The sequence below is a fragment of the Pongo abelii genome, chromosome 10, assembly GCF_028885655.2.
Source record: "Pongo abelii isolate AG06213 chromosome 10, NHGRI_mPonAbe1-v2.0_pri, whole genome shotgun sequence".
NCBI classification, from domain to species: Eukaryota; Metazoa; Chordata; class Mammalia; order Primates; family Hominidae; genus Pongo; species Pongo abelii.
In genome coordinates, this window is record NC_071995.2 from 77,639,924 (window position 1) to 77,667,568 (window position 27,645).

Consider the following 27,645-nt stretch of genomic DNA (forward strand, 5'->3'; position numbering starts at 1 on the left):
ACTGGCTGAAAGATAAATACCTGGCACATAACAGACACTCAGTGAGTGAGTGAATAAATGAATGAATGAATTCTGTACCACAAAGTTAAGAGAAAATATCAAGAAAACTGGAATCACCATTTAAGTTATCTTACATCCGAAGTTATCAAGGTGAAAGATGTCAGCCTGGAAGAATGCTCACAATTCTAGAAAATCTGGGGAAAATAAGACAGTCCTAGCATTTGTTCCTCTGGATCATCTCCATGACTATTTAGTATGTGGTGCTAGAATCTTGCAAAGAATTAAAACTTTTCATAAAAACCAAATTTTCTATATAAGGAATTTAACTAATACCCCCACTCTCACTTCTCAGGGACAGAGCAGTGTATGTAATGAAATTTCTTTTGTCAAGGAAATCAGTGTATACAAAACATTATTGTATTTTTTACTGAGATCTGAAATACGAATGTGTGGTGATTGACTTTAATCACAAATTATTTCATAAAAATCTGTGGAATCAGCACAGAATTATATTACTCCATGTCATTTTCCTATATATGGTATAATATTAAAGCCATAGTTTATTTTATTTTATTTTATTATTTATTTATTTATTTATTAAGATGGAGTTTCGCTCTTGTTGCCCAGGCTGGAGTTGGAGTGCAATGGCGCAATCTTGGCTCACTGCAACCTCTGCCTCCTGGGTTCAAGTGATTATTCTGCCTCAGCCTCCCAAGTAGCTGGGATTACAGGCATGTGTCACCACACCTAGCTAATTTTGTATTTTTAGTACAGACGGGGTTTCACCATGTTGGTCAGGCTGGTCTCGAACTCCTGACCTCAGGTGATCCCCCTGCCTCGGCATCCCGAAGTGCTGGGATTACAGGCATGAGCCACCGTGCCTGGCCTTTGAGCCACCGTGCCTGGCCCCATAGTTGATTTTTATTTTCTCCTTCTAATATTGTAAGAAAAGTAGATTACCAAGGTAGAAGTTGATCTGTCCCTCAAAGCTATTTATCTCCTTGATGTGCAGTATGCCAGCTGATTTTAAACAGAATTTTGCAGCTTTATGAAAGAGAATCACATCTGGTCATCAATGAATTAAAATGAAATATCTCTCTGGAAGGATAAGGAAAATCAACATTCAAATATAAAAACTTAATAATAAGCCAACTAACATGTTCAAAGTTTCTCTTTTTAAAAAAGGGCCTACATTATTAATACTACAAAATTTCAAACCAGATATTATAGATCTTAAAAAAATTATCACTTTTTCTTTTTTTTTTAATTATTATACTTTAAGTTCTAGCGTACATGTGCACAACCTGCAGGTTTGTTACATATGTATACATGGGCCATGTTGGTTTCCTGCACCCATTAACTCGTCATTTACATTAGGTATTTCTCCTAATGCTATCGCTCCCCCTGCCCCCCAACCCCAAGAGAGGCCCCGGTGTGTGATGTTCCCCTTCCTGTGTCCCTGTGTTCTCATTGTTCAATTCCCACCTATGAGTGAGAGCATGCGGTTTTTGGTTTTCTGTCCTTGAACATTATCACTTTTTCTAATGGGAGAAAACAATTGCATTGTTCATCCTCTTCCAAGTCCATAGGCTCAACAAAGTCACTTAAGGATAGGAAGGGGGTTGCGCAGGGAAAGAAACTCCCTTAAAAAAATAAGTTTCTTTTCTTTTTTTTCCAGAGGGAGTCTTGTTCTGTCACCCAGGCTGGAGTGCAGTGGCACAATCTTAGCTCACTGCAACCTCCACCTCCCAGGTTCAAGCAACTCTCCTGGGCCAGCCTCCTGAGTAGCTGGGATTACAGGCGTGTACAACCACACCCGGCTAATTTTTGTATTCTTAGTAGAGACGGAGTTTCACCATGTTGGCCAGGCTGGTTTCGAACTCTTGACCTCATGATCCACCCATCTTGGCCTCCCAAAGTGCTGGGATTACAGGCGTGAGCCACCGCGCCCAGCCCTATTTTCTTTTTTAAGCAGAGAAAGAAGCACTGAGACATTTTCAGCTAAGAAAACTTAGAAGCCATTACCCAACCCCCTAGGAAATATACTCAAAACCTTGAAAAGTACTAGAAATAGTTCAAAATGAGGAAATAAGAGTTATTTTTTTCACTTTTTAGAAGCATTTCCAGGTCTCCCTCAGTTATCCTAAGATTATCTCAGTCCATACACTGCCTAATTCTTAGATGGCAGAATGTTTAAAAAACATGCAGATATTTTAAAGCAAGTGCATTCAAGGAATAGAGAGTTAATGAAAGTAAAATTGATTCTGGCCAAACCAATTGTAGAACTGAGTGAGCCTGAGTAAGCCACTGAAGAGCAGGAACCTGTGTCGTCATATGACGTATAAGATACCCTCTATTCTCACATTGTTTTCATTTTGTACTCATGTTAAATTGTCTGGAGACTGTCTCTGTGTGGATAAGAAGTAGCATTAATTTGTCATATTACATGTACATTTATTAAAAATCCTAGCAGCAATGTTACCAAGTAACAATGTCACTGATATTATTTCATCAATTAGAAATACTGAATTATTTTTAAAGAAAAATCTCGCTAGTGACCTTTCATCTGATGTAAATAAGAGGCTAAGCCTACATCTCAAAAAAAAATCAAGTCAAATTTACCACTTTTAATTTTGTTTGCATTACTGAATCATTTGACTTGTTTGTCTTTGTGTTTGTTAATCAGCTCATACAAACAGTTTATCCTCAGTCATTCCACCAAGCTCTTTGCAGTCATCTAGAAAGAATCAGGCATTACTACTATTCTTCCTCTCATGCGTTTACCCTTCCTGAAAGATTTTCCAAAGAAAAGGAGAAACAGGCTTGAATTATACATGAAGAATTTCACCATAAAATCTGAACAAAAAACAACCAGATTATACAAATGTAATGTACTTGCCCCTCTACTAAGGGTGGTGCTCCAACCCTCACACTGATATTTCAACTGCCCATAACCATGCCCCACCTGAGAACTCTTTCTTTGCCATATCCTTGTTTTCCAGCTTTTGTATATGCATCCCTACATTTTTAATCAAGAAGCTGGCAGTCACATGCTGTCCATTTGCCAATGTTGGAAATGACTGTTGGAATTCAATGGTTTCCCCCACCACTAAGAAAAATGCTTTTCATTTAATTCATAATAACAACAGTTTGCATTTATGTTTTTTATCCGTTTCAAAGCACTCTGCCACCATTAATGAACTAAATCAGCCTTTGCTATTTTATGATCTGTCTCATTAAAATGGAGTTGATTTTCTCTGTGGTAGTCACTTGCGTAATGTTGTTTTCTTCTAGCAAACCCTGCACTTAACTAATGTAAATTCATTTTTAAATTGTGTGTTTACATAGAAAATTTTCCCAGAATGTATTTTTAATGCTGCGTCCTTTCAACAGCATTACAGGGAGTATTTTATTCTATATAGACATTTTAAACTGTAAAGACACTTAAATCCTTTAATGTAGTCTTCTCTAAGTACTTGTAAATTATTTATAAAGACCCCCTCAAGTAAATGTGTTGAAACTGCCAGTGGTAGAAATAGAAATTGTTTGCTCTGTGAGCCCTATTACTACTTAATTATTTGTATAGTATTAAATGATTGGCTTACTGATGAACTAAGGCTTACTCAATAAGTGAACAAGAAAACTCGCAGTTGGCAAAGAAACTCTGAATGTTAAATTTATTATGGTTTAACTTTGTCTCTGTTACTACTGGACCACTTTATACAAGTGCCTGATGGCTCATTCCTAGGAATTTGATCTAATGTGGGAGGAAGATGTCTCTCTGCAAATAAGTGCAGGCACACACAAGTTTAGGCAGAGATGGTGTTCTAGTGACTCTAGGTTGAAAAACTATAAACATTAGTTGGTTGCCGTCCACCTTCCATCCTGTCTTCTTTTGGGTAGAGCCTTCTGGCTTCTGCTTGAGGAACCACCCTATCCTACTGTAGCCTTGCGCTTAGAATAAAATTGAGCTTACCCCCAATTCCAAAGGTAGGTCTACCTGGCCTTCCTAATGATTTAAAGATAGACACATAACTCAACCTAGCTCATCACATTCTTTTAGATACCGGGATTAATATAGAATAAGCATTTCATCTATGTTAGTCCAATCAGAATACACTTAGGACTTGCCGTGGGAATTATGGATGTAGACTGTCTTTTCCCTTGGGTGGTATAGTGTGATGATACAAGACTTGTAGCTGGTGCAGTCATTTGCATCCATAAGAGGAAAGCCTAGAATGGCTGGAAAGCAATGGCTGGGACCTTGCTGATACTGTTGGATTTATATTAGATAGGGAACAAACCAAACTGCTGTAACAAAGAGTTTCTAAAATACAGGGACTGAAAAAGATAAAATTTCCTTTTTAGATTCTTTTTTTGTCTTTTGTTTTCCTTTTAGTGGAGAATGGGGTCTTGCTATATTGCCCAGGCAGGTCTCGAACTTCTGGGCTCAAGCTATCCTCCCACCTCTGCCTCCCTAAGAGCTGGGACTACAGGAGTGAGCCACTGCACCCTGCTAAACTTTTTATTTTCCTTATGTCTCCTTCTATCTACCTCATAACTATATGGCTGGCCAAGACTGTTAGGCAGTTTGGGGTTATGGGGTCAGTTAGGGACCCAGGAGCTTCCTATCTTGTTCTGCTGTCCTGCTAGGGTATTGTCTTCATGTTGCAAAGCCAGTGATGCTTCATCACCCTCCCATCACAGCCTTGTTTCAGTTACAATAAAAAAGAAAGGAATAGTGGAGGGCAAGAAGCTTATTCTAATGCAGGGCTTATCAATCTAAGCTCTATTGACATTTTGGGCCTGGTAATTACTTCCTGTTTGGGGTTGTCTTGTATATTGTATGTTTAGCAGAATCCCTGGCCTCTAGTGCCTAGATGCCCATAGCATCCCTCCCTCTCTCCTAGTAATGACAATCGAAAATGTCTCAGACATTGCCAGCTGTCTGGGAGGGAAAACAGCCCCCTGCTGAGAACCCCTGCTTTAAGGATATCTATGGAGGTTATACATATCACTCCCCTGTAAGAGTCAGAAGATAACATGTGGACACACCGAGTCATAAGACAGTCTGGGAGAAATATTTCTAGCTGGGTGGACTTTTGCCCAGGTACAATTTCAGGGGCTCTATTGCTAAAAAATTGGGGAAAATGAATTTTAGGGGACAATTCAAAATCTCTTCCACACAGCTGTACTTTTGAAGCTTTCTATCATATTAGCCAGTAAGTTACCTTTACAATTTAAACAATTTGGAATAGGTTTTTCGGTCACTTGAAGTTCAGAGTCCTAATTGATACCAGTATTATTATCTTTATCCAACACTGTAAGTTGAAAATAGTGAACATTATCCGAAGAAAAAAGGATAAAAAGAATAATACCTGAAGATACTCAGAAGCTGGGTACTGGCTGAAAAGGGATTGAACAAAACAACAGAAATGAGGCTATTTCTTATCAAGAGAAGTATGGTGGAAATGGAAAGGCCATGGTCACAGGAGCCCATGGTCACTGTAGTAGTTAAGAAAAAAGGCAGTATAATTATGCTAAATTACCAAAATGAAAACTGCAGGCATCTTGCATTATTTGGCTTTGAACTGCTACTTTCTGGTTCTCATTCTGAATACAAAAAGTGTTTAGCGGCTCCTTTATATCTTACACAAAAGGATCATTGCTTACAGCCAGCTGTTTGGCAATTATATTTCTATGAAGTTAGCATAATTTGAGATTAGAACTGCCTGAGAAGAGGGGGGTGGTGATAACATTCTAGGGTATTGAAGTAAGATATGGAATAGTGATGGTGGAAGCTCTGATTTTAGAAGTGAATGGCCTTTCCAAAGTTCATCTCGAAGCCAACAGTTCTGAATTCAAAACATATTTTGCCATAGGAATCTTATTTTTTTAAGTTATTAGATTAGCACAGGAGTCCTCCAATACCAGAAAAGAAAGAGACATGTACTTTACAGTAGTACAAAAGAAAATGCTGCAGGGCAAAGGAAGATTTGTCTGAAGGTTCAGACTGAGGAAATCATTAGTAAAATCTTCAGGAAAGTGGTGACTTTTAAACTAAGCTTTAGATGAGGAAAGAAAGAAAGGGCCTTTCAGGCTGAAGGACAGCCAGTTCAAAGACACAGTATTTAAAATTCTCCATGAGGAATAGTAAGTGCCTACCATGAGTACAGCATAGGGTTTGTGGAGATATGACAATAAGTTAGGACGGGGCTGTGAATGTATGGTGCAGTTTGGATTTTTTTAGTCCACAAGCCACTAAAGAGTTTTAATGAGGAGGATAGTATGATCAAATATAGCTTTAATAATTATATGAAGAATGCTTTGAAATTGAGGACATTACTGCAAGAGAATTGGATTTCTGATCTTGAGACATGGCAGTGGGTTAGAAAGAGAGAAATAACCAGAGAAACAACATGAAGGTAAATTGGCATGGGAGGTAGAGAAGAAAGAGTCAAATAAGGCTCCAAATTTTTAGGTCTACGAGGTTGGAATCATGGCACAAGGACAGGCTTAAAAGGAAAGGAATGAGCTCAGTAGGTCTCTTTCTGCAGGATAAGAGAAGAGTTAAGGTGGTTGTGGCCTTATCGTATAGCATATGGGCTGCATTTACATTTCTGCAAATCTTGCCCATTGGGGTCCCTATAATTGGAGAAAAATCACTTACTGAATTTTGTACCTAGTTCCAGTCTTCCTCCAAGTTTACTTTATATTATTTGTTTGGGATATAGCTCCATATGTTGAAACTGTGCCTCTAACACCAGTGTTGGTGAAGATATTGCATTCCAGTGCCAGATTCTGTGGTCAGAAATTTTGTTTAACAGAGGTAGCAATAATATTGGAAGCATAGGTTGCATTGTAGAGTGAGAAAAGGGGTGCAGAGAAAAATCCTATCAAATGTGTTAAAATAATGTCAAATGTGATATACTCATAAAAACATGCCCTTGAACATCTTGAGGCAGAGGAAGGGATGGGAGAGAATAAAGGAGGATCATCTCATGCTCAAAGAGAGAAAAAGAAGAGAGCAAAGGAGAGTTTAGCAGGAAGGGTACTGTGGAAACGCCAGCAAAGGTGGGATCAGGAATTATCTGGAAAAGAGAGAATTTCTGGGGTATCTTTTGATCCACATCCTACTTCCTTATTTCTATTCCATCCATGCAGTTGAAGTCATCAAACCAACCAAGCCTTTGTATAGCATGGTGGGTGATGGAGAAGGACAGTAATTGGAACAGTGAGGAAACAGAGGCATATCTCATATGCCATATATGCCTGTATATCATATATCATCTCCTCTTACCCCCTGGCCAAAAAAAAGATGGCAGATTCATTGTATCCAGGATATACTGATGGAGGCAAGTAGGATGGAATGCCATGCCTGAAGGACTAGGTGGAGGTGATAGTTCATGCCACCTAGAGCTAGATATTGGAGCATCAGGGCTAGATCAACCTGCTAGGTACTGGTTGCTGGAAGGAACCCTTCAGAAATGAAACTCCTACCAATTAATATGAGAGATCTATGTTTCACTCAAAGTTTATGCCAGAATAGGACTAAATGAGCAAAAAAGAATGGCACCAGGCCACAGGTGTCTACCCCATGAATTGTATTCAGAAGGGGCTGCCATTTGGCAGAGTTGTAGAATTGCTAGTTCATCTTTAGAGTTGCTCATAGACTGGAGCTGATCAAGTAATTACAAAACCAGTCAAACAAGGTCTATATCCTCATCCCTGAAAATAGCTAGTGAGACCAAAGTAGTCATCTGGTCACCATGCTAGGATCCTCTGCTTCCCTCTCACATGGCATAGTCAGTGTTCTAGGTCTCCACTGTCTTGGAGCTGAGGAACAATTTGATTTGATTTGGTAAGTCATATCCCTGTAGCTTTAACACAATGACTTCCTATTCCTCATTCTGAATAGGAAAGAGTTTGGGGTGCAGGGTAGTTTTACAGCTAAGTGGAAACCAGAAAGAAGAAAACAGACTATAGAATTTTCTCAGAGTAGAAAGGAGTTACGAGAAAAAGTAAGGGAAGAGGTATGGATATTACCTCACTCCAACAACCAATATATACTACCACATCTCTAACAACAACAAACCTCAAGCCTGAGGGATTCCTTTTCTCTAATTCCTCATTTTCAGCAGAATAAGAAAAGTAGATACTTCAGGCATAATATGCCTAAGTGTATCAACATTAGCTGGCCTCAGAATCTGGAAAGAAGCTCAGTGAATCAGTTTTGATTCACACTATCCTACAGCCTCAGTAATAAGATTCCACCTGGAACTCTGAGTTTAACTTTTCAGCTGTGTGTGATTTGATCTATTGATGTCAGGAATGGGAGCAAACTGTACAGGATGTTGAATCAGTTTCCCATCTCATGCCGCAAGACCACCTCATATAGATGGTAATGAAAGAAATGTTCCCTTTGTCTTTTATCTCATACATGATGATATTCTTCAAAATGAACCAGTTGTTTAGAGTGGGTATGCTTCTTTGCAGAAATAAATTGGGACTGGGATAGCTTGGCTTACTTGTGCAGCAAATGGGAAGACTTTTTCCCATTTGCTAATGGTGGTTACCAATACAGCAAAGTGAGTTGAAGGAGAGTCTGATTCACAGATGCTGACTTAGATGTTAGCCCTTTCATAAAACCATAGTAATAATTAACAATGAAATGTGCCAGCCACACTTTGAATCACTTTCCATGTGGTAACTCAATTTAATTTTAACAACTTTATGAGCTAGGCATTATCATTTTCACTACTTTACAGTTGAGGGAGTTATGCAACAAAGAGGTGAAATAACTTCTGCAAGACCACACAGCTAGAAAAAAGCAGAGCCAAGATCTAAGTTAGGCTGGCTCTAGAGTCTGTACTTGTAAAAACTGTACTAAATTGTCTCTCTGACATATCACAAAGAGCAGCAGGTTTGGAGTCAGGATAGACTGGCTTGAATTCTTAAAAAAAAAAAAAAAAAAAAATCAGCCTTTCTGGCTGGGCACAGTGGCTCACTCCTGTAATCCCAGCATTTTGAGAGGCCGAGACAGGTGGATCACCTGAGGTCAGGAGTTCAAGACCAGCCTGGCCAACATGGTGAAACCCCGTCTCTACTAAAAATACAAAAATTAGCTGGGCATGTGTCTGTAATCCCAGCCACTTGGGAGGCTGAGAAGGGAGAATCACTTGAACCTGGGAGGCAGAGGTTGCAGTGAGCCAAGACTGTGCCACTGCACTCCAGCCTGGGTGACAGAGCGAGACTCCATCTCAAACAAAAAGGAGAGAGAGACTCAACTACTTTTTTAAGATAAGTTAAACAAAAGAAGTGAAGTGTCCCATGTCTTGCATCTATTTCATTGGCAACAAGGATTATCTAAATGACATTGAAGACGGGGTGTCAGTATTTAGATGAGGAAGGTTTCCATGAGTTCTTGTTTTGGGGAACAGAATGAATCCATACAGTTGCGGAGATATAGAGTGCCTAGAGACAGTAGCCCTATTTTTTGGTTGCAGGTTTCCTATGCTATTTACATGTGTCAAAAAACCTAGTGAATGTTTAGATGCTATGCATGTTGTCCAGCAGCTGTACTCAGGAAAAGCAAGAGCAACATTTGTGAGTTTCATTACATCTTATTTTATTATTTCCATAAAATTGTGTTTTGTTATGCAATCACGAGGACTTCTAAGCCATCAAGAAACTGACAAGGATTTGGGTTTGCAGAACAACCCCTAAAACAGAACAAATTCAATTATCCAGAGGCCTATTTTATAGGAGAGGTAATCTTTGCTTTAGAATTTTTAAAAGTTTGTTCTTAAAGCACAAATGTGACTCATAGGCGGGTGTATTTCCATTTAGAGAACTCAACCAGTAGCTGAGGATGTAGGAGCAAGGTCTAGATCTCAGAAAAAGTTACGAACAAGCTAAGCAAGATATTAGAGATATCGCTAAAGGGACCCAAGTTCAGGACAAGACTTCAGTACAATGAAAGAACTAGAAGACACTTAGTTCCCTGGCAATCAAGACTGGTGAAAATGGAGACGCAATCTAAGACTTCAGATTGTTGGGCTAAGAAGATGCTCAAATGTGCCCATCCCAGGTACATAACATATAGTCTAGACTTATCGAGGTACAAAAGCTGATAAAGAACCCTAAGTTTCTTCCAGCTTTTGTTTTGACTAAGTTGGGAATTTTGCCTGCAAAGTAAGTGCTTCGGTACCTGTATCAGGGTCAATCTGCGAAGGCAAAGACCGAAACTTCCCGTTTATAGCAGTTCCAAACCTGCTCTGCTTTCAGCCCTCTGTTTTTTGTTGTTGTTGTTGTTTTTGTTGTTGCTGCTGCTGTTGTTGTTGTTGTTGTTGTTGTTGTTATTGTGAGACTCTGGCTCTGTTGCCCAGGCTGGAATGCAGTGGTGTGATCTTGGCTCACTGCAACCTCCGTCTCCCTGGTTCAAGCGATTCTCCTGCCTCACCTTTGGAGTAGCTGGGACCATAGGTGTGCACCACCACGCCTGGCTAATTTTTGTATTTTTGGTAGAGATGGGGTTTCACCATGTTAGTCAGGCTGGTCTCAAACTCCTAACCTCAGGTGATCTACCTGCCTCGGCCTCCCAAAGTGCTGGGATTGCAGGTATGAGCCACTGCACCCAGCCCCCAACCCTCTGTTCTCTTTTTTATGTATCGTGAAATTGTAGAATACATCTGAATCATCAGAACTGACAGCCTCTGCTTACAAAAGCAACAGATCAGCAGGTCCTAAGTTAACTCTTTCACCTCACCATCTACTTCTCTTCCCCCTGCCTTCATTGTTTCTCAAACATGCAGAAGGAGGTGCAACTTAGGGCTTTTTGCAGGTACTGCTCCTTCTGGCTGGTACAAGCATCACCATACAGCCAAATGACCGGGTCTTTCTTGTCTTTCAATTCTTGGCTAAAATGTTGCCTTCTCAATGAGGACTTTCCTGATCAACCTTTTCTAAATTACCCTATTCTCCCCAAGGCATTAATAACATCATGTCAGAGCTCTTAGCAAAATCTGAAACTATCCTGTTGGGTTTTAATTTCCTTACTGAAATGGCAGATGTGCAAGGTTTTTTCTTATCACTTATTGTGTTAAATGAATCAAGATACTCGGAGTGCTTCTCTTGAGAAAACCTGTGCCTTAGTTAGGCTGATAAAGTTTCAACACATGAACACAGGAGGCATATATAGTATATACATGTATTTCATCAGTCCCAAAGAACAACTGGAGACATGACTAGCTTTCTAAAATTGCAAGGGGTTGGATGGGGGAGCTAGGGAACTTTATAAAACAAACAAGATCTCTGAACCAAAAATCAACATTGGCTGTGAACAGTAACATGGATTATCAGTGACATTTTTTGCTTCCATTTACAACTGTTTACAGTGGATTTTTTTTTTTTAACTGACCAACTCTTTAGTTTGTGGAGTTGGTTTTACATCTCTAGGCCCGGTTTTTAAAGATATTCTTAATTTTGATGAAAATCTTCATTATGATCTCCTGGACTGGATGTAACATTTAAAAAAATCTCCTAACAACATATATCCTAGTAATGCAGGCTTTGGGGTAGTGGGAAAAAGACAGGACTGGGAGTCACAAGACCCAGACTGAGGCCCTAAATAAGTTCCATTTATTCAACAAAAATTGAATATGTGCCAGGCACTGTTTTAGCAAATTCAAATAGTGAATATGACAGACAAAGTGTCTGTCCCTTAGGAATTATGTTCTACTGGGGATAGGGAGAGGGTGATAAAAATACCCTTTTTTCATCTGCAGTTTTCTCTTCTAAAAATAGGTGGGCATTAGACTAGATCATCTAGAAAGTTTCTCCCAGCTCTACGTGTTCCGAGAGAGAGGAAAGAAAATTTGAAAGGCTTCGCAGTAGTTATTTTAGGGAAGTAAAATCCTAGATTTAAATTTTTTTTTCTTTTTGGTCATCATTGCTTTCTGATATTTTTTCTATAATGAACATGCATTACATATGAAATGGAAAAATGTTTAAGAAAAACAGTAGAGATTTTCCTTTCAACTGTGAGCGTTGGTTTCTAGTGACCTGAAGGTACAACATTCATCCATTAGTAATGGGAGCTGTAAATGGGAATTGTCTTGCCTCTCCAGTGACTTATTAATCTTTGCCTAATGGGGCTTTAGGGAAACTGCTCAGGGGATCTTTATGCTCCTTTTCCCATTACTTCAGTGTGTACTGGTCTCCTCTCTTTTCCTTGAACACTTGAAGTTCTTCTCCACCTAGGAATATTTAGGCTTAGTTGGCCCCATGTCACCCTTCAACCTTCACATCTCAGCTTAAATGTTAATTCCATAGATGCCTTAACAGAGCAATCTAAAACCTAAATTCCCTTCCTACTTTACTACTCACCATATCATCCTTGGTTTTTCCTATATTATCTCTATTCTGCTTTTTTCTTACAGAGCATTCTTGTCAACTTGTAATTTCATGTCTTTTGTTTATATATAAACTTAGTCTATTTTCCCCTACAGTCTGAAGTTTCATTGTGAAGACAGGGATAGTCTGTTGTGTTGAGGCTATATTCCTAGGACTAACAGTGCCTATCACATCATAGGTACTCAACTAATATTGATTGAGTAAATGAATAAACGAATGAATGAAATGGCTCCTTTGTCCTCTCTCTGTTGAGTGTTTTATTCCCATACAGTGTTGTGCTGCAGGCAAGCCCTTTGCCAGCTCACAAGAGTGAACGGTTAATTTTTCAGGGATTTTGCAAGCCAGTTGTTAAGCTTAGTGGCTTGACGTTGGCCTTGGTTGGGGTGTATATATACCATAGACATAGGGAAATGCCACATGTTAAGACTTTTTTTCCCACAAAGAGCTGGTTTACCAGCATACCGCTACTCTCATCTTCTAAATCAAACTATAAATATTGAGCTGTCATGCAAAATCATGCCCCATAGGTTATTTAAAATATTTCAGTAAAAAAGTATTGAATTTAAAAAATACTAAATACATGCTATATAATTATTTACCTGTGGGAAATACTTGGTTCTTTTATAAGCTAACTTATAATCTAAAATATGTGTCTCTGATCTCCTAAAGTTTGTTTCCTGCTTTTCATTCAGATCCTTATGTGAAGATTCATCTGATGCAGAACGGTAAGAGGCTGAAGAAGAAAAAGACAACAATTAAAAAGAACACACTTAACCCCTACTACAATGAGTCATTCAGCTTTGAAGTACCTTTTGAACAAATCCAGGTAATGTCAAACATAATTTTGTCTTCCCACTCAATTTCATTCCTTCAGACCACATAAATTATACACACAGACCTTGTAAGTTATCAGTGCACATGCCTTCATTAGAACTGCCATTCTTTCTCCCATGCACATTTGATGCTTGAACTACATCAGGAAGGATAGGATAAAATATACAGCACAGGATGTGCTGACTCATCAGCCCAAAACAGCTGGCACTGTGTTGAGCAGAAATAAAGTAGGAAAAAGAAAATCAACAGAACAACTCTGATAATTCAAAAAGTGCATCTATAAAAGTTTAAAAGCCCAGAGAAAAATATGAGGTTTCACTATTTACTCCCAGGCCATAAATAAGTCTCCTCATCAGATCTTTAGAGCAAAAAACAGTGATAAGAGAAATATTTTTGGTTGATGCTAAATATGCAGCATATTGAGTCTTTATTAAAAGATGATTAACAATAGAAAAATTAGGCTAAGTTGTATTTTCAATTATTTAAATTCAGCTTCCTGTGTCTGAGTTGGAATGGATGCCTATTTTATTAAAAATGGAGCCTTAATTTGCCAGACGATAATTATGATGAGAAATATTCTATTAAATGTCCTTGTAGTTAACATGTTCAAATTGAGTTGCTATATGTAGCCACAATGATAACATGCAATCTTATCATTTAGCGGTTTTTGAAAATATTTACATTTTCTCACCCCATCTCCATAGTTAGCCTACAAGAATCTAAAGTTCATATCCAATAATTTGGGGCCATTTCTTGCAAATCTTTAATGGGCATCAGAGAGTCAAACTGCATAAAGCAACACTATTTTTACATTTTATTAAATAATTGGCGCAGGTGTATATTTTCAGTGGTATAAAAGTTTGCCCATAACTTGAAGGAGAAACAAAGAGCAGACATCAAACCTACAACAAAGAACCTTCTAAAGGTCCAGAATAACAAATATTCTTTATTCATTTTATTTTATTTATTTTAATTGCCAAATAGTAGTTGTACACATTCATGGGGCACATAGTAATGTTTTCATATATATAATGTATTGTAATCAAATCAGAGTAGTTAGCATATTTATCTTCTCAAACATTTATCATTTGTTTGTCTTGGAAACAGTCAATATCCTACTTGTAGCTATTTGAAATTATATCATATGTTATTGTTAACTATAGCCATCCTATAGTGGTACAGAACACTAGAACTCATTCCTCCTATGTAGCTGTGATTTTGTAACCTTAAACAAATCTCTCTCTACCTTCCCCTTCCCAGTCTTTAGTATCCTTTGTTCTACCTTTTATTTCTATGATATCAACTTTTCTTTAGCTTCCACATGAGTAAGAACATACAGTGTTTAACTTTCTGTTCCTGACTTATTTCACTTAACATAATGTCTGCCGGTTCCATCCATTGCCACAAATGACAGGATTCATTCTTTTTTATGGCCGAATAGTATTCCATTGCATATATGTAGCACATTTTATTTATCCATTCAACTGTTGTTGGACACCTAGGTTAATTCCACATCTTGCCTGTTGTGAATAGTGCCATACCACTTTTAATACGCCCAATTGTGTCTTCATTCACCTTTAATCTATTCTTAGAAGACAGTATCTTATGAATTAATCACATTTTATTCCATGAAGAAAGCTAATATAATAGCTACACTTATGTTATATATATAAAATATGTATTTTATATATATAATAAGTATAGCTATACAATATATACATATATAAAATAAGTATAGCTATTATATTAGCTTTCTTCATGGAAACATTAATCCAAAGACATATATATATATATAATATGCCTAGATCCAAGTTAACCACTTTATGTATGTAATCTCATTTCATCCTTAGAAGAACTTTATGAGAAAAGTACTATTGTTATTATCCCAATTTTATATGTGAAAAAACTGAGGCTTAGAATTTCTTTACATATAAAATAGGAATGATAACAGAGCCCTTGTCAAAGTGAGATTATGCATATAAAAGCACTTGGAACAGTGCCCAATACATAGGAACACACAGTAAATGGTCCTGTCATCATCATTATTCACATGCTAATGTCCTCTCTTTTTCAAGTTAACATTTTATTAGAAAATGGATCTAACAATAAGATTAAATCAGTATATAAATCAGTGCTGTCTAATAGAACTTCATGATGATTGAAATATTCTATCATCCATGCTGTCCAATAATATGATAGCCACAGCTGGCAAATGAGCACCTCAGTCACTAATTTGACCAAGGAAGGTTGTTTAACTTCCATGTATTTAGATTTAAATTGATACAGCTAGATGTGGCTGGTAGCTACTGTGTAGTATAGGGCAGTCTTAAATGACCAAAAATAACCAATAACTCTACCATCTTCATATTGGTTGATAGTTTTAAATACAACCTTTATCATATAAATTTTCACATGGTGTCAAATTATACATACTTATTTACTTTCAACATCTGTTATATAAGTAAATGCAGAGGACACTGGTTCCCTCTTCCCAATAACTTGTTCACTAGCCTGAAGCAGCGGGCCCCCTCCTTTGGACCCACTCACAAACCCTCAAGACATCAATTTTTTCCAACAATTTATTTTGCAATATTTCTTCAGTGAACTTTTTTGAGTTCTAAGACCTTATTCCTATGGAAACTAATACCTCCTGGCATTTAATTTTTTTAATTCCACAAAATAATATAAAGCAAGGCATTGAGATGAAAACTCCCATTGAGCTACAATTCTATGCCTTTAAAATAAATATCCTTTTCAACTACAAACTGCAGAAAATGCAGGTATATTGAAAGTGAAGCACATTAAAAATAAGACATATGCTAGGTTTCTGGGGCAGCATTTCAGAGGCAATAACATTTTGCCAGGACAGACAGAAACTAAGCCCAATATAGAGTATATTAGACGTGAAAATAATGAGCATTCCTTTGACTGTATCCCTCTTTCTCTGCTCCTTGAGTCACTCTGTTCCTTTTTTTTTTTTTTCCTTTTTTTGTAGGAGGCAACTTTTCTAGTCTTCACCTTTTTCTAGAAAAAAATAATTGAGTATTTCACATGCTAAAATAGGGGCTTAAGTTTCCCTTATCCTGAGGTTATAAGACAATCTTCCTGTCCTTCTGTCTTTCTCTATCCCTGTGAAATGTATTATGAAAGAAGCAAAATATGCTAATTTCCAAATGCACGTGAAAATCTAAGCCCTCCTCCCCCAAATGTAGAAATAAACTACATATGCAGCTGGAAACGTTAATCCAAAGGCTTCACAAAGATATTTTGTCTTGAATGCTACTAATCAATGCATTCCTAAGTGGAATAATCAAACTCTAAAAACTGTTACCTTTGTGTGTCATGTCCCCCACCCCATTCATTACAATATGATTGCTTCCTTATAAATTTGCTTAGAACAAGTTCTAAGAATCAGTATAGCCCTCTTCTTTGTTCCAGAAACTACCCAGTGGATAGTTAATTCCTTTCACAATGGAATCACTCCAAGGGAAGATTGTCTGTTTTATTGACAATGTGTTGCATTTCACATTCTAAATTTCACTTTCAGAAGTGATTGTTTTCTCTGTTCTGAAGCTGTATATCAATGACATTTCTCATTTCATTAATATAATAAATCAGTCTTCAGCATATAAAGTTCACTAAAGGGCTCTAACTCAGCTGGTTCTTAATCTGGCCCTGGCTTTTATAATTACATTTTCTGCTACTTTTAACTCTGGCAATAAATGTTACGTATTCCATTTATTTTAAACTCTTACCTTTACACTCAGCTGCTAGATTGAAACCATCACATATTCTGCTAAGTAAATTCATTACTCAGGAAGTAGAACTGAAATGTGCTTTTAAAAAGTATATCTTTTATACCGTAATGGTATAGGTTTTCTTTTATCAGTTCAATCATTCAGAAAAGGAAGTTATCAAATAAACTTTCAAAATCTGATGGAATCATTGAATAAATCCTGTGTAGCCTAAAATGATATTTCCATTTGATATCAATGCCAGATACATAGCAGTTACTCAGTAAATGTTTACTAAGAGAACATATGGATGAGAAAAAAATATCTTTATTACTACTTTTTAACTATACTTTTCACTATACTGTCATGTTTTATGCTCACAATCATATGATTAGTTGAAATTCTATATTAATTCTATATTAATTTTTTTGTAACATGCTATTCCCCCCTTGAAATCAGATTATTGCACATGGTTGCCTTGGGAATTGTAATCAAATAGAGTGGCCTGAACACCAATGCCAGAACTTTCACTGATGAGACAACTGAAGCAAATGAATTTAGAGGTTAGCACAAGTTGACACAGACTCCATGGCATGGAGGTTCACAGCATACGCTCTGAAAACCAAACAACTCATTCCTTAAACAACCTCAGACAGGTTATATAACTTCTCAGAGCTTCAAGCATCCTTATCTGTATAATGGCAATATTAATAGGACCTATTATGAGAAGTAACTGAGTTCATTCACGTAAAAGACTTAGTGCAAAGTATATAATAAAAATTAACCTTTGAGTATTAAGATTCAAGCCATTTTCATCCTCATCCTAGTGCTTGGAGATTGATTCTTTTATTTCCAATTCTTTAGCGCTCAAGGAAGCTTTATAGTCGGGGCTTATCTCTAGAGCTAGATGATTCATATTCATTTCATGTCTTCTTTCAGAAAGTGCAGGTGGTGGTAACTGTTTTGGACTATGACAAGATTGGCAAGAACGATGCCATCGGCAAAGTCTTTGTGGGCTACAACAGCACCGGCGCGGAGCTGCGACACTGGTCAGACATGCTGGCCAACCCCAGGCGACCTATTGCCCAGTGGCACACCCTGCAGGTAGAGGAGGAAGTTGATGCCATGCTGGCCGTCAAGAAGTAAAGGAAAGAAGAAGCCTTTCTGCATTTGCCCATATAGTGCTCTTTAGCCAGTATCTGTAAATACCTCAGTAATATGGGTCCTTTCATTTTTCCAGCCATGCATTCCTAACACAATTCAGTGGTACTTCGAATCCTGTTTTAATTTGCACAAATTTAAATGTAGAGAGCCCCTAAGTCCTTCATCATACCACTGCCCTCCAAATCTACTCTTCTTTTAAGCAATATGATGTGTAGATAGAGCATGACTGAAATTATTTATTGTATCACACTGTTGTATATACCAGTATGCTAAAGATTTATTTCTAGTTTGTGTATTTGTATGTTGTAAGCGTTTCCTAATCTGTGTATATCTAGATGTTTTTAATAAGATGTTCTATTTTAAACTATGTAAATTGACCGAGATATAGGAGAGCTGATAATATATTATATGGTAAATATAGTATCGTCTGCATTCCAGCAAAAATATCAACTTGTAAGGCACTAGTACAGTTAAGCTGACATCTTAAAGGACAACTTAAACCTGAGCTTTCTATTGAATCATTTGAGTACCAAGATAAACTTACACCACATACTTGGTGGGTGAATCCAATTTTGTAGAATTCCTACACAGGCAAAATAGCATGATCTGAGCAGCAGCATCCAGGCTGACCTCAAGGAAGCATAGCCACAAACCAGAATAGCATCTGTCTGTACATATTTACAAAGCTAAAATAATGGCTTCACTCTTATATTTGAGGAAGCAACTGAACAGCCGTCAATGATTTCATAAGAGTAACAACAAGGTGTTCCGTGTGTGTGTGTGTGTGTGTGTGGTGTGCACACATTTGTTGGGGATGGGGGGAGAAGAAGCTAAGGGGAGAAGTCAACATTTATGAAATATTGCCTGACTATTTAAAAAGAAAAAAGTAGCTCTCCGTTATCACCTTTATACAAAATGTGCATCCTGTGAATTCTGTTCCAGATTTCACACCCATAATAATTCCAAAAGGTTTGCACATTAGAGTTTGTAACAAAATATTTTATTATATAAAACCAGGTTAGAAGGAATGCAGGATATTTTTAACACAACAATCTGTGCTTATTACACAAAATTACTTTGTGGTAAACAGACAGTATTGTAATCCCATCAAAAGATGAAAAAAAAACAAAAACAAAAACCAAGAACAATTAGCCATAGTTCTGAATGCACTTCAATTAAGCCAAAACAGACAGCTAGTGATCTTTTTATATACTCTTTTTGCTTAAATAAGTTTTAATTTGTCCTTTAAAAAAAGGTGAAACAAACCAAGAACAAGTCCTAGAAAACTGAAGCAACCTCTTATGTATACTAGATGCTTGATTTAGGAGGAGTTTTTAAACGTTTTCAATGTTATTATGTAGTAAATGGCACTATTATGAAGCTACTAGTCATTCCATAAGAGTCTTAAAAGACTGCTCTGTGTAACACTGTGACTGCCGTGTGTGCTTAGACCTGTAGTTTCCTCAGTGGATAGCACTCAATTTATTCCGTAGTGATATTGTAACAATACTGCCATTCCCTTCTACTGCACTGCCCAAGGTGTGTGTAGCACAAACAGTTCTCATTACAAAGGACCAATTCAGAACTGAAAAGCTATGCATAGGACAAGGAAGATACATAGAATGGGGTGGAACACAGCATTTTGTCAAGCACTGTGCAATATTCCATATTTTTCCCCACTATGGTAGACAACCACTTCGTGGAAGGGCAGCCTATTAACCCACACTGCATCTAGCCTTTTGTCCCATTCACTTCTGTGATCCATTTTAATTTCCAGGCCACAAGACAGTAGTGATGCTCTGAAATAAAAGTTTGTCTTCACAAATACCAAAACAAAATGGAGGAAAACTAAGCATTGGCCTCATGTTCAGTCTTCAGGATATCACACCACATCTTTTCAAAAACTAAAGAGAATTCAAAAAGGGCTGATGGTAGGCTTTGAACATGGGGTTGGCTGTTTCCCAGTAAAACCGGAATTCCTGTCGTTACTGTTTCCTTATCAAAGAAGGGGCAAGCGCTTTTGCCTTTTAGGCCAGACATAGCAAACGCTTTATAATTGGCATAGACATAAAGGATAAAAGGAAAATAACCGTCTGCCGATGGTCCATACTTCTTAAAAAACATAGGTAATAGAAAATATATACAAGTCAGAATGTGAAATTAAATAATGGTTTGAACAGAAAATTCAAACAAGACTCTTTCCAATTTAAAGGGCCAAACCCTACCAAAGAGAGAGAGTTGACTGGCTTTTAAAAATTATTTAAATACCACAAATGACATTTAATTTCACTGTATTCAGCTTTAAGTTGTTCACAATGAAACCATACTTTCAAACAAGCAGGTTCAAGCTGCTGAATAGACATTATTTCTTGCATTAAAATACTACTAATGCATTCTCTTGCAACACTGCCAGACATGGGATTGTCACCATAGATTTAGTTGGTACTATGCCATCTTTCACTCTTTCACAAGTCAGTGATGGAACCTGCTTTATGACCAAGATTCATCCTCAAATAAGCCACATGTACCCTTCTGACAAAGCTGTGTAAAGTATTAGAATCTGATGCTCTAGAAAGATCCTAGTTGCCTTTGTGTATATTTACTGCCTGCTTGAGTGTTTCTATGTGTGGGTTTTCCCTGTATCTTGTAGAAATGTTGGGGTGTTTTCCTCTGCCATATGGCTCGTGGCCTGCGAGCCAACTATTTCAGCTGTATTTTACCTTCATTTTTGATGAGGTGATTTAAATTTTGTTTCACTTTGTGTAGTGAATTCCATAGTAGTTTTCTGATTGTTGTTAAAAATGACTTAACATATTACACAGATATTCAATAAAAATGTTTTATTTCCTGTTGATGTTGCTGCGTTCCCACTCTTTTCCTTGCCTGACTCTCGTGGTAAGCCAATGGCCTATTGACTTTGGGGGACTCCTGGAAGCAGCAGCAGCTAAACAAAACTGCACTGAATGCCAGCGTCTGAGTCACATCTGAGTACAGAATGGCTGGAGGGAAAACAACACCCGGCAGCATTTGGCCATGACCGCGCGGTGTTCCTGGGCAGTGTCATTCTCAACATGTGTTTCTCTATTCCTGTTTGTCATCAGTTCATCTGGCGTACTCTGAGGCTTTTCACTTTGCCCAACATGTGTCCTTTAGGGTTTTCACTCCAGAATCCAAGTCACACAAGTTCTCCAGAATGGGACGGAAAACAAGACTATTTGAACCCCAGTTTCAGAGGACAGCATGACACATTAAATTCTATGCCTACTACGATCACTAGGGGAAACAAGTAAATACTTTTCCTCCACTAAATTTAACATTTATCAAGTGCCTACTGTACTGGACGCTGAAGCCCACAGTTTCAGGCTGATGTAAATACACTATCCCAATGCACTGTGATGTGCACTTAAAAGTAAGCGTGTTGGGTCCCTGAGGACTTTTTTTTTTTTTTTTTTTTTTTTTGGCGGAGTCTCGCTGTGTTGCCAGGCTGGAGCGCAGTGGTGCGATCTCGGCTCACGGCAACCTCCGCTTCCCGGCTTCAAGCGATTCTCCTGCCTCAGCCTCCCGAGTAGCTGGGATTACAGGAGCCCGCCACCACGCCCAGCTAATTTTTGTATTTTTAGTAGTGGTAGGGTTTCACCATGTTGGCCAGGATGGTCTCCATCTCCTGACGTCGTGATCCACCCATTTCGGCCTCCCAAAGTGCTGGGATTACAGGCGTGAGCCACTGTGCCCGGCCTATCCCTGAGGACTTTTACTGGATCAATCGTAGTAGATACCATGGTGTATCACAATGATCCCCCTTCAGCAGAGAGGTACTCTTGCTGCAGCTGCTGGAATTGGTGCTTGCTGACAGCTGACAGCTGTGTTCCTCTGCGCTCTACAGAAGGAAGCTGTCTCACCTAAGTTTATGCAACCTCCCTGGGAGCAGCCCACAATTGGCTGCTGATTCGGAATCTCTCTGAAGAGTCATCTCAGTTTCATAGCCCCAGGGGTTAGTGGAGACTGCTTTTGCAACTGCACTGCAGTTCAACTTCTTTCTCTGCCCTGTTGGTTTTCTTCAGTGCTTTGCAGGTGTTGCTCCTAAGAGCACTTCCTCCAATAAAACCCCTTCATGTAAAGCTTCATCTCAGAATCTGTATCCTGGGGATCCCATCCCACAACACATTCTTTGGGGAGGAGATATCAAGAAGAGTTTTCTAGAAAGGATAACATAGCGAAGTACTAAAGGAACTGGCAGGAGTCATCCAAGTCAGGGAATGAGCAAGACTTCTGCAAAATTTATCTCACTTGACAAGTGTATTCATGATGGAGTCTTTGAGGGTTGGCTGTATTATACTTCCTTCAATCAGCTCTATCGGTCATGGCCAAATAAAAATAGGAACTAAACCCAAACTGCTAAGACAACCAGCGGACAGATCACTTAATAACTATACACTGTGAGGAAGCTGCTGGCAAAGGGTTCAAAATCTAAGTTTATAAAAGGAAACTTAAGGCACAACTGGTTTAGAAATTAAAAAAAAAAAATCAGCATTAAACAGTCACAATCATTTGGTTTTCAATGGTAAGGATTCTGTTTCTTAAAATGCTCTTGAAATTTGATCCAAAACTATTTAAAGAATATTTCTTAATGAATTATCAAAAAGAAAAAACTCACTTCATCCTTTTTCAATGTCATTTTCCCAAAAGGTTTGAAGGTCTAATGTAAATACATTAAAGATATTTATTAGGTGTACTAGCCAGGAAAACAAAACCATTTCACATATTTCAGTGAGGGATTTTAACATAGGAAAATGGCTGCATAAGGGAGAGCTGAGAAAGCAAAGCAGACAGTAGAGTAACCCAGAGATTAGTACATAGCAACTCTGGGACTGGGAGAAGAAAATAGAGAATGTAGTATTCATGGAGCCCGGGACTGGAAAGGAGGGGCTGGAATCTTGGAGAAGGTTGCCTGAAGACCCCATGATTCTAGGACCACAAAATGGTATTAGGCCCACCCTGGAGGTGAGGGAACTCCCAGAAAACTCTGATCCAGTCTGCTCACTATTGCTAGAAGGAAATTGATAGAAGCTGAAGGCAGGAAGATAATCTCTTCTCCTCTTCTCCCTTCCACTACAACCAGTGCTTCCCATTGGCAGAACCAGCTGGTAAGGGATTCTAGGAAAACAGTCTGCAAAGGCTCAGACCCCACCTCAAGTATATAGCAGAGTACAAAGGTGGGAATGAGATCAGCCAGCAAATAATCAGTGCATTAGGAAACCTGTTACCAGCTGCAAACACTTTTTAAGTGCTTTCATTTTTCCCACAGAAGAGTCAGATGTTTCTGTCTGAGTCACGTAAGTCATCCCCCACCTGATAAAACATGCATAGAAATCACATTCTTATTCTATTTATGCAGAGAGTTTACTCTTAACAGATTTGAAAATTCCAACCATGATTGCAGTTACCTTCCACCCCCACTGCAACACATCTTTATTACATATGCACAGGACTCTTTGATGTTTAGCAACTGATTTAGGCTGCACACAAATCTCTACCATAAAACAGTCACACGGTGACTTTGGAATAAGAAGGTAAAAAAGCAGGAAAATAAAAATGAGAAATAGCCTGGTACTAAATGTACAAAAAATTTTTCCAAAGCATACAGAGTAATAATTATGCAAGAGGAGCCATCAAGAGAGACCCAGAAATAAGAGCACCATGCAAACATGCTGATGATTTGTGTAATCTAAGTTCTGAGGCTGTTATACATATTTTTAAATCCGCATTTCAACTATATTGATTTCTTCACTCCCCACTTCTTCCCATCAATGAATATCCCCAAAGTGGTCACATTCATCTTTCCTTGACAGTAACTATCCTGCCAGCCAAGCCTATCCCCTGTGCAAAATATTCTTGCCCCTACCAGGGCACACACAAGGTTAAGAGGTATTTTATACTTAGCAAGTTGGGATTCACTTCCTTTTCAGCTGTCCACTTTAACTCTGTCAACTTCCTACCTCCTCTGGACTCTGCAACAAAGTGTTGACACCTTTTATAGGTAAGAATGTTTGAGTTGCAAACGGAAGAAATCTAAATCAAGTGGTATTAAGGAAAAAAGAGAGAAAGAAAAGTAAAAAAGGAGGAAGCCTTGGAGAAAGAGATAAAGCACTGGCTCACCTAAACCAGGAAGTTCAAGGCGGGTGATTACTTTTAGGAACAGCTGGATCAAAAGCCACAAACAGTGTCATCATTTTCTCTCTCATTCTCCTCCTTCCCCATAAACTCTGCTATCCTTAGTATTGACTTCATTGCCAAGCTGCTATGTCTCCTTGTAGCAACAGGGAAGACCCTTGGCAGCTTCACACATATTCTTCCAGCTTAGCAGGCTTGCAGGGAGTGTTTGTTTCACAATTATACCACCAAAATTCCCAAACCTGACTTGTGTGCCTGGATCACATGTTCTTAAAACAATCACCTTAGCCAGATGATGATACAGTATTTACTTCAGCCAAAACTAGGCCATGTCTCTAGACCCAGAACCAAAGAGATAGGGGAAAAGTAGCTCCTCAAAAGAAAATAAAAATGATATTAACAAAAAAGAAAAGTAGACACCGGGCAGACAAAAACAGCAAACAGCTACACTTTGGCTCCTGGTATACCACCAGCCCTAAGAGGAGGGACAAACTCAGGTGATAACAGCGTCCTGGTCATTCCTCCTTTTACTAAAAACACTATTAGAAAGGAAATTGTAAAAGTGTGTACCACCTTTCAATTATCTGAAAATTTCCATTTACTTTCCTATTTATTGCCGGGAAAATCAATCACTTGCTGTATGTTTTAACAGATTTTTTTTTTTTTTTGAGACAGGATCTTGCTCTGTCACCGGGTGGGAGAGGGTGATAATATCCCCCCTGTGATATGGTTCGTAATAGCCAGTGGGGGAGAGGGTGATATTACTCGCCATATCACTGGGGGTGTACAATCCTATGTAATATCTACCTTGGAATTAGGAATAACATTTTCCTAGAATATTTCGAATAAATTCACAGGGTGTACACCTACTGTGACATTAGGTGTAACATCTCCCTACAATATTACCAATAATATCACAAGGTGTACAGCCATTGTGACACCAGGAGTAACATCTCAGTAGGATACTATGAATAGCATCACTGCGTGTACACTGTGACATTAGGTGTAACATCTCAGTAGGATATTACAAATAATATAACTGGGAGTACACCCCATGTGATATTAAGAGTAATATTAATATTACTTGGATATTACAAATAATATCGATTAATATTTATGGTAATAATTATTAATATATTATTTGTAATACCCTAGGGTGATTTTATTTATAATGTCACAGTGTGTGTACACCATGTGTGTACACCCTGTAATATTATTCGTAGTATCCTAGAAAAATGTTACTCCTAATGTCCCAGTGGGTGTATACCATGTGTTTACACTTTGTAATATTATTCGTAATAACCTATGGGGATGTTACATGGGTATACACTATGTGATATTATCTGTAATATCCTAGGGGGATGTGACTCTTAATGTCACAGTGGATGTACAAGATGTTTTTACATCCTGTATTATTATTCATAATAACATAGGGGGATGTTACTCTTAATGTCACAGTGAGTGTACACAATGTGTGGGTACTCCTAGTGATATGAACCATAATATCCTAGGGGGATGTTATAACTAATGTCAGAGTGGGTGTACACCATGTGTGCACACCCTGTGATATTATTTGTAATACCTCGGCGGATGTTATTCCTAATGTCACAGTGGGTGTACACTAGGTGTATAAAGTCTGTAATATTATTCATAATATCCTGGGGGTGTTACTCCTAATGTCACAGTTGGTGTACACCATGTGTGTTCACCCTGTGGTATTATTTGTAAAATCCTAGGGAGACGTTACTGCTAATTTCATAGTAAGTGTACACTATGTGTGTGCACCCTGTGATATTATTCATAAAATCCTAGGGGGGTGTTACTCCTAATTTCATAGTAAATGTACACCATGTGTGTAAACCCTGTAATATTATTTATGTAATTATAGGGGTATGTTACTTTAATGTCACAGTGGGTGTACTCATATAGTGTACACCCTGTGATAATATTCGTAATATTTTAGGGGGATTTTACTTCTAATACCACAGTGGTATTACAGACTGTGTGTACAACCTGTGATATTATTTGTAATATCCTAGGGAGATATTACTTATAATATCACAGTGGGTGTACACTCTGTGGTATTATTTGTAATATCCTAGGGCAATATTACTCCTAATATCACAGTGACGACCTGATATCCTAGGAGGATATTATGCCTAATGTCACAGTGTGTGTACACCCACTGTGATATTATTCTTAATATCCTAGGGGAATGTTACTCCTAATGTCACAGGTGGTATAACCTGTGATATTATTCATAATTTTCTAGGGTGATGATACTCGTAATGTCACAGGGGGTGTACACCTTGTGATATTAATCGTAATTTACTAGGACAGTGTTACTTTTCATTTCACAAGGAGTGTACACTCTGTGATTTTTTTCGTTATATCCTAGGGGAATGTTATTCCTAATGTCACAGGTGGTGTATACCCTGTGATATTATTCGTTATATTCCAGGGTGATGTTACTCCTAATGTCACTGAGGGTGTACACCCTGTGATATTATTCATAATATCCTAGGGAGATGTTACTCCTAATGTCACAGGGGGTGTACATTCTGTGATATTATTATTTTTATCATAGGGGGATATTACCTCTAATGTCACAGAGGGTGTATGCCCTGTGATATTACTGGAAATATCCTCATCAGATGTTAGTCCTAACACACAATGGGTGTACATTCTGTGATATTATTCATAATATCCTAGGGGGATGTTACTCCTAATGTCACAGGAGTTGTACTTCCTGTGATATCATTTGTAATGTCTTAGGGTGATATTACTTATAATGTCACAGGGGGTGTACGCCTTGTTATATGATTTGTAATTTTCTAGATGTTGGTTACTTTTAATGTCATAGGGGATGTACACCCTGTGATATTATTTGTAATATCCTAAGGAGATGTAACTTCAAATATCCACCTGGGTGTACATAGTGTACACCCTGTGATATTATTTGTAATATTTTAGGATGATATAACTCCTAATATCACCATGGGTGTAAACCATGTGTGTACACCCTGTGATATTATTTGTAGTGTCCTAGGTAGTTATTACTTCTTTTATCACAATGGGTGTACACCCTGTGATATTTTTCATACTATTTTAGGGAGCTATTACTTCTAATATCACACGTATGGTGTTCACTTCCAATTAAAACACACATAGTGTACACCCTGTTATATTATTCGTAATATCCAAGGGAGATTTTACTCACAATACCACAGTTGGTGTATACCCTGTGATATTTGTTCTAAATATTCTAGGAAGATATTACTCCTAATATCAAAGTGGGTGTACACACTGTGATAATTTTGGTAATATC

At 38.0% G+C, this 27,645-nt stretch overlaps 1 protein-coding gene across 6 annotated transcripts in view; it reads left to right on the top strand.

Moving 5' to 3' along the window:
• The window catches only part of SYT1 (synaptotagmin 1), a 590,207-nt gene extending 569,209 nt beyond the window's left edge, over nucleotides 1-20,998 (top strand). For all 6 annotated transcript variants that reach the window (XM_024256352.3, XM_054526597.2, XM_054526599.2 and 3 more), the window contains 2 exon segments: nucleotides 13,107-13,240; nucleotides 17,922-20,998. In XM_024256352.3, coding sequence (XP_024112120.2) covers nucleotides 13,107-13,240; nucleotides 17,922-18,128 — 341 coding nt within the window. In that variant the 3' untranslated portion in view covers nucleotides 18,129-20,998.
• Nucleotides 20,999-27,645: the final 6,647 nt, after the last annotated feature.